Consider the following 15243-nt stretch of genomic DNA (forward strand, 5'->3'; position numbering starts at 1 on the left):
TGATATTCCTCCAGCAGTGTTCTTTCCGTTGAGGAGCGTTTTTGCTATTCGGGGTCTTTTATTGTTCCATATGAATTTTTGGATTGCCTCTTCTATTTTCTTGAAGAATGAGGTTGGAATTTTGATAGGTATTGCGTTGAATTTGTAGATAGCTTTGGGAAGTATTGCGGGCATATAATATTATAACTGCATGTACCCACTCTTCCTGTCTATTCCCTTCCCCTTGACCCCATCCCCACCTCCTCAAGTTCCAGCTTCTTGGTATTCATTTTGTTAGACAGTTGTTCAAAGCAGTTTCACCATTGGAATTTTCCTATGTATACCATAGTTTAAGTAATATGTTTATGTGTGTCTACGCACATGACCTTGTATATGTTTACATGTACATTTAGAAATTAAGATTTCCTCATGTACAAGGAAACTTGTACACTTTGCCTCTTTAGACCTGGCAGTTCACTTAACATATTTTTTCCAGATCCATCCATTTTTTGATAAGAAGTTAAATTAATATTACTATAATCTGTAAACTTCTTAATTTAAAAAAAATCTCTTAATTTTTTTTCTATTGCTCAAGTAGATTGTCCTGGAGAAATATTTCAGATGCAAAAGGCACTCGGGGCACACTTGATATGGTTGATCAAGTATGTTCTGTACCACAAATAATAATAAAGTTTGAGTGTATGATGTTAACTTGTATTAGTATATGCTTCCTAAGTAGAAAGAAAAAAAGCCAGACACAGTGGCTCAAGTCTGTACTTTGAGCTACTTGGAAGATGGAAACCAGGGGATCATGGTTGGAGGCCAGCAGAACATAAAAATTTGTGAGACTTTATCTAAACCAATGGCTGGCTGCTATTCCAAACTACAGGGAAAGCACAATGGCTAGGCACAGTGGCACACAACTGCCATCCTAGTCTCACAAGCAGACCCAAGTAAGAGAATCACAGTCCAGGCTGGCCTCAGACATAAAGCAAAACCTTACCTCAAAAATACAAGATGAGCACCAGTAGCTTATGCCTGTAATACTCACTACACAGGAGGCTGAAAAGTGAGGATCATACTTCAAAGCACGTCCAGGCAGAAAAGTCCATGAGACTCTTATCTCCAATTAGCCAACAAAAACCTGAAAGTAGAAATGTAACTCAAGTGGTAGAGCACTAGCCTTGAGAAAAAATGGTAAGGGAAACCATGCAATCTTTGTTTCTCTGGGTATGGCTTATTTCACTTAATATAATTTCCTTGTGAATGGTACATAACATTCTTTTCAATAGATGAGTAAAAATCCATTGTGTATATAAACCACATTTCCTGGATCCATTCATCCATTAAGAGACATCTGGACTGATTCCATCTCTTCACTACAATGAATAGTGCTGCAAGGAACATGGTTGTGCTTGTGGCACTGCTATAACCCTGTTTGTGTTCTACTGGATGCCCAGAGTGCGATTGCTGGGTCATAGGGTAGTTCTCTGTTTAGTTTTGGGGGGAGCCTCCATACTGCTTTCCAGAATAGTTGAACAGCTTACATTCTTACCAACAGTGTATTAAAGTTCCTTTTTGGCTTCCCAAGTGATTACAAATGAATTAACTGAAGTATAATAGACAAGACTCTAGGGAGAGCTCAAATAGCATAATTTTTATACTATAATCTTTTACAGTAATATCTTGGTCAAAGACCAACAAATTCAACAACAGGAAATGGGTACAAGCAAGAGCGAGGTGTGGCACCAAGGAGAGAAGGGTAGACAAATGAAAGGGTGATGAGGGGAGATGCAGTCAAGAATTCACTGTATGGACCACAAAATGAAGAAAAGGGAAAGAGTACATCTAAGAGGAGTGAGAATGTTGAAGGCAATGACAATGTTCAAGAAACATAGTATTTGAAATTGCCGTCTTATATGGCACCTCCTTGTACTTAAAGGTATTTTTGTTAATTTAAAGCTAAAGACAGCAACTAAGTAAGCCCTGAGTTCAAGCCCCAGTACCAGCACAAAATTTTTTTTAATTTTTTTTAAAAATAAGGCAAAAAAGGGCTAGTAGAGGGGCTCAAGTGATAGAGAACCTGCCTAGCAATTACAAAACACTGAGTTCGAAACCCAGTCGAAAGGTAGGGAGGGACTCAATAATATATAAAGCCGGGCACTAGTGTCTCATGCTTATAATCCTAGCTACATAGGAGACTAAGATCTGAGGATCAAGGTTCAAAGCCAGCCTGGGCAAGAAAGGCCATGAAACTCTACAATAAACCACCAGAAAACCATAAGTAACACTGTGGTTCAAGTGGTAGAGCACTAGCCTTGAGCTGAAGGGCCAAGGGACAGAGCTCAGGCTCAGAGTTCAAGCCCATGACTGACAAAAGAAAATAATAATAAATAATAATAATAATCAAAGTACCACATTATAGTATTATTTTAATCAATATTATATTTTTCCTAACTTTAAGATGCTGCAGTAATGAGATCTTTTCTTTAGTGAGTCCTATATTATACAATTGAACATTTTAAAGGGTACAGCTTTTAATGTACTGACTGAACTGTGCACTTGCTACCACTATCTAATTCTAACATTTTTCATTATACCTGACTGTTATGTCTTCTTTGGTAAAATACATATTCAAGTACTTTGCTCATTATTAAATTAGGTTGCCTTTTATTGCTGAATTTTAAATTTTCCCTATAGGATATCAAACACAGTAGAAGCATGACATAAATAATTTCTCTTATTACTACAAATTATCTTCATTTTTTGGTAATGCCTTTAGATGGGCAAAAAATTTAACTTTATCATAAAAACAGCTTCAATGCAATTCCCAGAAAAATCCAGAATGAAAAATCCATACATACCAGAAGTAATTCTTCGCAAAAAGAGACACAGGGGAGATAACACAATACTGAAACTCAAAATACATTACAGAGTCATGGGAACAAAAGCAGCGTGAAATAGGCACAAAAACAGATACAAAGACCAATGGAGCAAAATAGAATGCTCAAAAATAAAACCACACCATTACAGTCATCTGACCTATAACAAAACCAAAAACGTACACTGGAGAAAAAGACAGCCTATTCAAAAAATGGTTCTGGAAAAATTAGTTATATATATTCAAAAGACGAAAACTAGATCCCTACCTTTCATCCTGTACAAAAAGCAACTCCTAAGATCTTACTAAAAGACTTGAAAGCTTCAAACTACTACAGAAAAACATAGGTAAACTACATAGGGCTCCAACTGTCCAGAAAATAAGGAGTTATCAAATAAGACCACATCAAGTTAAAGAGTTTCTGCATGTAAAAAAAAAAAATCACAACGATCAGTAAAGAATTAATATCCAAAATATGTATACAATAGCTCAAAAGCTAAACAATAAAAGAACAAATAATCTAAATAGAGAAGCTGAAAAGATAGTTCTCAGAAAAAGAAACATAAATGGCTAATAAATAAATAAATGTTCAACATCCTTAGTCAAAAAGGAAATGAAAATTAAAACTACACTGAGTAGTACTACATTTCACTCCAGTCAGACTGGCAGTCATCAAGAAAACAAGAAGCAAATCCTTGAGAGGATGTGAGAGAAAAGGAACACTTAAACATGATTGGCGGACTATTACTACAACCACTATGCAAAGCAGTATCTCTGCATTGCTTCAAAAAACTAAAAGTAAGTCTATCTTATGACATCGCCATACAGACCTTAGGCACCTCTGAGGGAATCTAAGTTAATATTTGGCTCATACAACTGCACTCATGTTTATTAGAGCAGGTTTATTACTCACAGCAGCCAAACGAATCAGCTGACGTGCCAACAACTGGTAAATGGATAAAGAAAATATATTACATACATATGTCTATATACCATAGACATTATATGGTAATAAAGAAAAATGAAGCTGTATCATTTGTAGGAAAATGGATGAACTAAACAACATCATACTGAGCAAGATAAAACAAGCTCAAAAAGCAAATGTCTCATGTTTCTGCTCATTTGTGGAATTTATATCTAAAAGACATAAAGACATACTTGTACATGTGTATATATATGTGTATGTATGTATATACATAGAACTATGAGGACATGGATAACATGGGAAGGGGAGATAGAGACTGAAACTAATGGAAGGTGAATTTGAAATACATAAGGAATCTCACTGAAAACTGTTGAATATGGCGTTAGAGGAGCTAGGGACTGAAAGAACTATAGAGGGTACTATGATTAACACACATGTGAAGTACGATGGTGAAACCTAATGATACAATTAATATACACTAAAAAAAGAATGACAAAAAATACCAGTTGAGGGGAGAGGTAGGGAGTGAATGAGGATGAATTTGGTCGATGTATTTTATATGCATATGAAAATAAAAAAATGAAACTTGTTGAAATTATTCTAAGAAGTGGGAGAGAGATGAAGGAGAGTAATGGATGGGGTTAGTTTAATCAGGGTACATTTTTTTTGTGCAAGTGTCACCATGAAATCCCCTTCATACTACTAATATCTGCTAATAAAAAAACTTCATAATATATTAAATGAATAAGATTCTCAGGAATAAATTAATCAAGAAGTTAAAAGCTGGTATGTTGAAACTTTTCAAAGACACTAATGAAAAAGTCACATGGTTAAAATGTCTAAGTAGAGACATCATCCAGCATAATCTACAGAATCAATATAATTCCTCTCAAAATCTTACTGACATTTTTCACATATCAAAAAAAAGTCAGGGTTGGAGGTTTAGCTTAATGAAAAGTAAGCGTCTACCATGAGCAAGGATCATGATCTGACCTTTCCAGAATAATCACATTTTTTTTAAAAAAAAGTTTCAAAATATATAGAGAGAGATCTATCTACACAGATAGATCTCTCTCTATATATATATATTTTTTGGTCGTTTGTGGGGCCTGAACTCTGGGTCTGGGCACTGCCCCTCAGCTCTTCAGCTCAAGGCTAGCGTTCTACCACTTGACCCACAGCACCACTTCTGCTTATGTAATGCTGAGAAATCAAACCCAGGGTTTCATGCATGTAAGGCAAGCAAGCTCTCTACCACTGAGCCACATTCCCAGCCCAAGTTTCAAAATATTTAGAACTAATAAGAATCTACCTAAGAGTTTGTTCCAGTCAGTCTACTCGTTCACAGACCTCAGACCTTTAATAAATAATTTGGGAAATGGGAAAGTTCTCACAGACTTTTCATGTTATACCTTCTCAATCAGAAACACTGCAATAACTGACAGAAGAAGGATTAGGATGGCTCATTCAGATCTATGTTTTAAAAGCAAAAATGTTCATGTTTATACGGCATGCCATGACCCATTCCAAGTTTAAAAAGAAAAAAAAACTGAAAGAACCCAACCCATATTCCTTATAGCTACTTCTCTTTTACAACAGCATTACCTATGTATGTTGCATTCCTTCACTGCCTGCTATTTCCTTTGTCTCTCTTTAACTAATTTTCTCTTATCTTTCACCCTCACCAGGCCAAATAATCTTCTTGCCCAGGTCACCATTAATTACTTCTACAAGGCTGAATCTAATTACAATTCTCGGTCTTTGCCTATTGATTACTCTCTTCTCCTTAAGATAGCTATGTGTTTGGCTTCCCATGCACTTCAAACTAAAAACATGGGTATAGTCCAATCTTTAAATCCCCTTATTATTTTTTTTGTCAGTCATGGAGCCTGAACTCTGAGCCTGGGCCCTCAGCACTTTAGCTCAAGGTGAGCACTCCACCACTTGAGCTACAGCGTCACTTCCAGCTTTTTCTGCTTATGTGATGCTAAGGAATCGAACCCAGGGCCTCATGCATGCAAGGCAAGCACTCTACCAGTGAGCCACTTTCCCAGCTCCCCCCCCTTTATTTTTTATATACATTCCTTTGATAAAATTCATATAGGCTTCTGACTTTAAATGTCACATTCTGCTGATCACATCTTTCACTAATTTCCAGATTATTACATCCAACCTGCCTGCTAGACATCTCCACATAGATACCTGAGAAGCACAGCAAGCTTAGTATGTCAAAAGCTAAACTTTTGATCCTAAATTTATTCCTCCCACATTTTTCTCATCTCAGTGAACTGAACTTCAGCCTTTCAAGATGATAATATGGGCTTTTTCTGGTCTTCTCCTCAACCAATCTATCACAAAATTTAAAACCGCAAAAGCCAACTACTTTCATTGTATTCTCCCTGTTCCATGGCACCATTATTTCTCACCTGGATGATAGCAATGCCTCCTATTTGGTCCTCCAGCTTCTATTCTTGCTCACTATAACATAACACCAAAACAAGAGCTATACTAATCCTTTTCAAATATATGTTAACTTACTTCACTTTACTCAAACCCTCAGTGGCTTTCCATTTCACTCAATGTAAAAACCAAAGCCCTTGAATAGGCTACAAAATCCTTCTTAATCTGTCCTCTTCCTAAATCCTTCCCTCTTTATATCTTTAATTTCATCTGCTATTCAAGTCACTATTCTCTCTCCTTCCCTGCCTTTCTTTTTCTACCTTTCTTCTCTTCCACTTCCCCTTTCCCTCCCCCTTTACCTCAGTGCTCAGATGCCACCTCTCACACTCTCCCTGCCATATTTGAACCACTTAGTGTCTCCCAAACTTTCATTTTCGTCCTTTCCTGCTTACTCATCTCTACAATTTTTGTTATCATTTGACATGTATTTTACTTACTTCTCTATTGCCTGTCTTCCCCCATGGGAACATAGCACAATGAAGGTAGAGATTTAAAGGCTTTAATATCTCTATTTTTTTCCTCTAATACCACTTTAATAGTTAATATCCAATTTATTCTAAAATTCAAAATCAGACGTTTATGCCGGGCGCTGGTGGCTCACGCTTGTAATCCTAGCTACTCAGGAGGCTGAGATCTGAGGATCACGGTTCAAAGCCAGCCCGGGCAGGAAAGACCGTGAGACTCCTATCTCCAATAAACCACCAGAAAACCGGAAGTGGCGCTGTAGCTCAAGTGGTAGAGCGCCCAGCACTCAGGCCCAGAGTTCAAGCCCCACGACCAACAACAACAAAAAAAAAAATCAGACGTTTATAATATAAAAAACAAGGTGCATTGTACTTTCAAAACTAAAGGAAATAAAGTACAAAAGCAATATCTTTACAATAAAAAATTTAAATAATAAAAAGCTTTAATATTTCTTAGGCTAAGTAAATTATGACACTGTCAGTATGGTTTGAGGTACACTACCTAAAAAAGTAACTATGAAAGAACAAAATAACATCACGGCAGCAACTATTCATGAAAAGAATGATTAATGCTATAAAACAGCACTTACCATATGTTTTCTCCCCCAAGAGTTGTCAATCACACCAGCCTGAAGCAGCTGCATCTCACTGGGAGACATATTTCTCACCCAGATAAACTTAAAATGCTACCAACATGCCCTGAAGGTATTGTAGGAGTGTAAATTTAATGTAAGAGAACACTTTTGTGTGTGTGTATCTTTCTCATTCCAGTGAGAATATAGTCATAGCTCTATTTGGAAAAGTTACAGGTCAAAATTAAGGAAGTAAAGAAGCAGCAGTATTAGCAATATTGACAGAAATATAAGGATCATGTGGAAAAACAAAAACAAAAAAACATTGGAGTCTGATGCTTTGGGATTACTACAAAAAATAAGCAAATAAGAAGAAAAGCATTCTAAGAAATAAGGGAAGGGAAAAAATGCTTTGGTTTATAATGTATAAAGAGAATAAATTTTCCAAATCCTCAAATAATTGTTCATGTTTTATAAATTATAGTCCACTCTCGTATGTGATACATTTTATGGGAGCTGATATAAATCTTTTGATAAGAAATGTAACCTACTTAATTGTTTCACACTTCTACTCTCTAGATAAAATAAGAATTGTTGAAGATTCAGACTCTCTGTATAGATAGTTATGCAAATTTGTTGCTTTCAAAATTGACATATAACCTCTTCTTGTACTGTTCTATTCCTAGAAGAAAAAAAACTGGTCCTTTAAAAGCCTTGTGATAGTTTTACTGAGGCCATCAGTAAAAGTTTCAACTAGAAATTTACTTGCAGATTTCCACAGAGTTTAGGGAACACAACTTAGAGGGTACATTAAAATGTAACCTTTAAACTTCCCAATGTAAAACATCACTTCCTGGACAGAGATAGTACTCCAAGAACAATCCATCACTGCTAGGAAGAATATACACTCAACATGGTTAATTAGTGCTGATGCACTCTTCTCTATACGCTCATCTGTCATGAAGATTGTTTACAAATCTGAGTTATTAGTCTTTATTTGGGAAAGGATCTGGTTAATATCTTTAAGAGCAGAAATCATTCATCCATCCACTCTATAGTGAAGCATGATAATTCCTACCCCCAATGCAAGTTACTGATAACCACTACCCCTCCACTAACTAAGAAGCTATAAATCAGGACCAGGGCAGCTCCTATGCAACCCCTGTTAATTCTGTTTATAATCTATCCAACTAAGAATGTTAGTGAGTCAAAGAAGAAACCAGCTGATGGATCAGATAGTAGAAAAGTCTAACAGATTAAAGATAGAAAACAACAAAATGATAAATTAAAATACCATGTGGTTATAAAACACAGTGAATTTAATATTTATCTTTAAAAATTTAACATTTCTAAATTTTCATTTGAAACACTAAAGAACAATTAAAACTATCCTTAGCTGTGAATCATAAGATTTTAATTAAACATAAAAATTAAAACATTGTAAATATAGAAAATGTACCCTTATAATATAGAAAAGATACAAGTAGGAGAAAAAGTAAACTTCATAAATCTTTTCTATTTATTTAACTGAAAACATGACATGAAATCTATGCTGTTTATTCCAAAATGATCTAGCATTAATATAACTATGACGTCGATCCTAAGAAAATCCCCACTGACATTATTCACCAGAGTAGACTTTAGTAGAACAGCTGGCCCTGAAGACCATCTCATACAGTCCATATACCTTCGGTTCAAGAGATCCTTTTTCAATCAATAGCTGGGCATGGAGGTTGAGATAGGGAAGATGATAGTTCTGGGCCAGCCTGGACAGAAAGTTCACAGATACTATCCCAGTAAAGTAAGTTTAGTGTGGTTACCTGTACCTGTCATCGCAGCTGTAACAGAAAACCTAAAAAAGGCACATTACAATCCAGACAAGAAGCAAGACTCCATCTCAAAATAAGTACAAAAAGGGGTCGAGGCATGATTCAGCAGTAGTACTAGCCTAGCAAGCTCAAGGTCCTAAGTCCAAACTCCAGAACTGTTAAGTGAAAAAACTACATTAATAAATGAAGTATCTCTCAATCCAGAGTCCATGATCTGAACTACTATTCAGTACTTTATTTAATACCTTCAGTTGTAAAAAGAAATACCACTCAGTGGTATTTTCAAAACAGAATGTAGGCTAAAACAGTTTCAACTGCTGAACACATTTAATCATTATATACTGAAATAATGAATGCTCTAATTATCAAACATTGTGTCCAGGCTATTAAATCAAGTATCTTCATCTACTGGCCACTTCAGTAATTTACTCTAGTTCTTATTGCTATTTAAACATAATCCACAATTCACCTTTGTATCCAACTATCCACTATTTGTAGGCCAAATTTCTTGCGTTTAATATTTTTAATAAAAAGCAAGTGACCTTATAACTTACCAATTTTAAAGTCAGAGTTCACAACAAATTCACACATACACTTTCCTACTAACTAACACTTGAGGTACTACTATTAGTGTTTTCAGAGTATATATACTCCTTTCAATATATGCCTTCGAGTTAAGTTGCAAAGAATAAAACACAATGATGAATTTAAAACCACATCTAAACAGAAGATGGCCTCATTTAGATAATCAGCAGTTAGATAATAATCTACCTTCCGGTGTCCTACTATCTTGTATCTCTTGCTTTGCCAATTTCAAGTCTTAGAGAATGTTATTGCTTTTTAATTAAATTACATCATCCCTTAAAAAAAAAAAAGAATGTGTAGTTCTACTATTATAACATCAGTTTGGAAACCGAAGTTGTAAAGTACTCAGGAGACTCAGAGTTAAAGCCTTAATAAGCTTAACTGAAGACGGATCTCTCATTACATGATGACATGAAATTGGGCCAGAGACAAATCGTTTAAATAAGGATACAGGTGGACCTATTGCAACAATAAGATGTACAAGTCGTTATGTTGAAAAACAAACTTTACAACTTTGGGGGGGGGGGAGATGGGAAGGGATGGGAAGGGGAAACAAAGGAGGAGGCAACAATGCTTGATAAGAAATGTACTCATTACCTTGCCCATGTAATTGTAACCCCTCTGTAAGGTATTTTCACAATTAAAAAAAAAAGTCAGCAATCAACAAGAAACTAAAAAAAAAAGTGATAAAACATGACTTTTATCCTAATTTTCAAACACAGCACTATTATTTTTCTGCAAAATTCAAATAACTTGAATATATAACTTAAGTACCACTAGAACTATTATCTCAGATGGTGGTTAGAGTATATTCTGAAAAGAGGAAAATAAATCTCAATTCCTCTGCTGCCTGCCTCTATTAGTCCCCTTCAGGTGACTGGAACCCTCCAATAAAACATAAATTTTACTGTAAGTCAGTGCTTTGATAATATGATAACTGACTAAGAAGTTATCCCCTGAAATGTGAAGCTGCACACAGAACCTAAACTCATCAGAACCTGTCATTTCTAAATATTTCAATGAACTAAAAAGCAGCTGCTTCACTCAAAGATAATTACTTACAAAACACATGAAGAAAATTTAGCAAAACTATAAAACACTATAATTTCTACCCACATCATATTATTTTGTAATATATAATACTGTTCTCTAGAAAATAAATGACGTTAGTATTTTTGATTCTCTGAAGAAATAGTATTCACACCTGTTTTGCAATGGTTTTAAATTAAGACTTAGATTTACTAATGCTCACCTAAGTGTGTAAAAATCACATAATGCATAAATCTTGGTTTTCCCTTCAGAAAACTTTCCCAAACATAGTAGAGAAAAATGAACTGTATTTTTCAACATCTTTGGAGAAGATAATTATTTTGGATAATATATGGATATTGATTTAACAAGCCTTGTAGTCAGAAAAAACTTCATGATCTAATCATCTATGTAGCCATGCACCAGTGGCTTATGCCTGTAATCCTAGCTGCTCAGGAGGCTGAGATCTGAGGATCAAGGTTTGAAGCCAGCCCAGGGAGGAAAGTCTGTGAGACTCTTATCTCCAATTAACCACCAGAAAACTGGAAGTGGAGTGGTAGCTCAAAGTGGCAGAGTGCTAGCTTTGAGCAGAAAAACTCAGGGATGGCATACAGACCTTGAATTCAAACCCTTCCACCAACGTATATATATACATACATACATACATACATACATCCTCTATGGTATAATCTGAATTTAATTTATCTTTGTGACTCCTAATATTATAAAGACTGTCAGGGCACATTATATCTCCAAATATTGAGCATCTTTACTAATACCTGCTCCAGATTACTGTACCAAATAGTATTCTAGTACAGAATTCAGTTTTATGGTTTTTATATACTCTCTACCATAGCTCAAGAAATAGATCTCAAAAACTAACTACCCATCATTTTTATCAAGGACTGTTCATCCCCCCAATACAATATACCTTCTCAAAGCAAAATTATCCATGTTTTACAGCAAACCTCAAAAATTCAGAAAACAAAGCTTATAAGATAGTAGCATGAAACAATGGATACAGATTTCCATGCAGACACTGCTTCCTTCTCAAAAATGGATCATTTAATAAAATACATCTCACCTCAAAACTTGTGGGACAGAGCTGAAGTTTCAATGTAGTATCATAAATCTACAGCTGTGTTGCTGTTAATAGTCCATGCTGCTTCCTCAAGACCACAGGAAGCCAAAACACACACTGTCAGAACTGAACTTACCTTCACAGGAATTGGCCAAAAGCAGCAGAGAAAATACGACAGAGTAAGCATCAAAACAGTTATTGAACAGTACAAATTCAGTGAAGGTAGGTCTTTACCATACTGTAATGCCTGAAATGGGGGTTTAATTCACATGTTTAAAAGATGTTCTCAGAAGGTGATGTATACTAAAATGGTGTACTGTGAATTTCAAAGAATAGATATCATTTGTAAGGGGGAAACAGTCCTTAACAAGATTATTCACACCCTTCGAGTTTTTCTGCTCACTTCCAAAAAGGCTGTTTCCAAATATCAAACCTGTTTTCTTGGGAATATAATCTACAAATGTCTACAAATGTTTTCAGTGCAGAACACTATAACACCACAGACTTGTATACTACACAACAAAATTATTTCTCACAGTTCCAGAGACTGAGAAGTCCAAGATTAAGGTGCTGGTAGACTGATGTCTGTGATAACCTTTTCCTGTATGAAAATGACCACCTTGTGTGCCTCCTTGACAGAAAAAGATATTATCTCTCTCTCTGTGTCTTACCAGTAATTCCACTCAAGAGGTCTCCCCCAAAACAACCACCAATAATAGCCATCATATTGGGGATTCCAACTTCAACATATGAATTAGCGGGTAGACACAAACGTGCAGTCCATAGAAGCAAATAACCTTTACCATACACAAATAAGTAATGATGACTTACTTTTATTGCCCACCAAAGCCACCAGTGGATGAGTTTCTGACTCTTCACTCACTTTCTTCACCACGGTATACCAATCTTCTAAATTCTCAAAGCTTTGATAATTTGTGATATCATATACCAAGAGGATCCCCTGTCACGAAAGAGTTATGAAATATCTGTCAAGTATTATTTGAAAAGATACTAATAATACTCTTTAGCAGAGCTTCAGACAGGTCAAGCAGCACAACAGTACAAAGGGAAATGTTTTATATGCAGATTGGTTTCAATTTAAATTAAGTTTCTAGCAGATAATGTGGAATGTCTACATTCACAGTAAATCTAGCAATTAAAATGCAAATGCAAGCTAAGATAAAATTTTATCAGAATCCCAAGTGGTTTCTCAATGACTTCTGAAAAGAAAGCTAAAAGGTCTATAATCCTGCCTCTTACTCAAGGTCAAACATTAAACTTTTTAGTAATGAACCATCTGCTGTTAATCTTTTAAAATACTTTACCAAAATGGATATTCCTTGACATCCTTGACAATTTCAGTGTTTCACACAATTTTTTTAATGAAACATTAGCTTCCTTCTTTGATGCTCGGTGCATTTGGAGAACTTGAGACTGTTCGTCTTATTATAACCCTTCATATTCTTGAAGATAGTTAAGTAACTCCCTTACCGTCTGCTTTCCAGAGTAAACAAACTCAATTTCTTAAACTTGTCTCAAAGGAGCTATTTTCTCTCCTTTAATCATAGTTGTTGATTCTTCTCAAGACACAGTACATATAGTTTTCTGACATCCTCTTTAAAATGAGCAATGTAAAACTGGACATGATACCATAATAAGAGTGCGAGCAAAGCCAAATATAACAAAAGGATTGCTTCCTGCCTCTTATATATCATATTACTTTTAATTTATCCCATTATTTTGTGGGGAAAGAATGAGAAATAGATGCATACAGAAAAATAAAAGTACTACATTCTTGATTCTCATACAGTTTAGGATCAGACAATACAGAGTTTGAGATATAGTGTAAGTCTGGACTATAATAACATTTACTTCTACTGCTTAGGTTGTAATAATAATCAACTATTTCTGTACCTCTATGTATCAAACACATATCTAGGTTGTTTCACTTATTCTCCTAACATTCACAAGAGGCTGGCATAATTATTTCCATCTTACTGAAAAAGTGGTAACAGTTGAAGGCTTAGCATCTTCATATGCAAGGTCCTAAGTTTAAGACCCAGTACTGCCCCCCCCCTGCAAAAAAAAGTTATAACAGCTGAAGTTACACAGATGGATAAGTGATTGATCCAGGACTTGAGTAACAGACTACATAACTAAAAAGGTCTCTGCCAACTACACAACATGCACTGTGTTAGATGCTAGGGATGGAAGTTCTAATTAAACCACATTCTTTGTGATGGACTTTTTAGAACTCCACTGTGTATATATACCACATTTTTTTGATCCATTCATCTACTGAGGGGCATCTGAGTTGGTTCCATAGCTTAGCTATAGTAAATAATGCTGCAGTGAACATGGTTGTGCTGGTAGCTTTAGCATGGCCTTGTTTGTGGTCATTTGGATAACTGCTCAGGAGTGGGATTGCTGGGTCATAGAGGAGCTCTATGTGTAGTCTTTTGAGGAACCTCCATACTGCATTCCAGAGTGTTTGAACAAGTTTACACTCCCACCAACAGTGCAGTAGTGTTCCCATTTGGCCACATCCCCTCCAGCAGCTGTAGTTATTAGAGTTCTTGATTATAGCCATTCAAACTGGGGTGAGGTAGAATTTCAATGTTGTTTTGATTTGCATTTTTTTTTATGGCCAGGGATGTTGAGTATTTCTTCATGTGTCTATTGGCCATTCTTATTTCCTCTTCAGAGAAGTCTCTCTTTAATTCTTTAGCCCACTTGTTAGAAAAAAAATATTAAGTGAAGCAACCATCCCAAAGAAATGTAAATTGCATGGTTTCCCTCATTTGTAAAAACTAGAATATATCTATGATATTTTTAGCAGAGGATCGCAATAGCCGAATCACTAGGTACATATGACTATATATATAAAATGAAGCATATCAAAATGAACTCCAAGAATTGGAAACAAGGTTTTATTATGTACTATTTGCAGTCTTGGGATTTGTTTTTGTTTTGTTTTTTAGTTTTCTGTACCCTTTGTACCTTTTCTCATGCATATAAGTTTATCTGATCCACAGAAGGGAAAGGAAATCACAGAAACAGCAGGACAAAGGATGAACTATGGCAACAATGATACTCACTAGTCACTATATTGGAAATGAACTTTACAACTTGGGGAAACAGGGAAGTGGGAACGGGAAAATGAGAGAATATGAGGGAGGAGGTAACAGTGTTCAAAAAGAAATGTATTTATTACCTTTCTTAAGTAACTCTAATGTACTTATTACCTTTCTATGTAACTATAATCCCTCTGTTCATAATAATTTTTTAAAAAAAGAAAAAAGTTCTAAATCTCAAAAGACTTACAATCCTAGCAAAACCAGACAAATAAATAAATAAATAAATATCATAAAACACTGGTCATCCCCATTAACGAGCTGGTAAGTACTAATCAACTGGCTCAAGGTTCAGTGGGAATGG

The 15243-nt window shown here is 35.4% G+C and overlaps 1 protein-coding gene across 3 annotated transcripts in view; it reads right to left on the bottom strand.

Annotated features, from left to right (window-relative positions):
- The window catches only part of Rab28 (RAB28, member RAS oncogene family), a 64760-nt gene that overhangs the window by 31719 nt on the left and 17798 nt on the right, over positions 1-15243 (bottom strand). For all 3 annotated transcript variants that reach the window (XM_013009164.1, XM_013009166.1, XM_013009165.1), the window contains exon 4: positions 12637-12766. In XM_013009164.1, coding sequence (XP_012864618.1) covers positions 12637-12766 — 130 coding nt within the window. The remainder of the gene's footprint in view (positions 1-12636; positions 12767-15243) is intronic.

Source organism: Dipodomys ordii, unplaced genomic scaffold, assembly GCF_000151885.1.
Source record: "Dipodomys ordii isolate 6190 unplaced genomic scaffold, Dord_2.0 Scaffold8, whole genome shotgun sequence".
NCBI classification, from domain to species: domain Eukaryota; kingdom Metazoa; phylum Chordata; class Mammalia; order Rodentia; family Heteromyidae; genus Dipodomys; species Dipodomys ordii.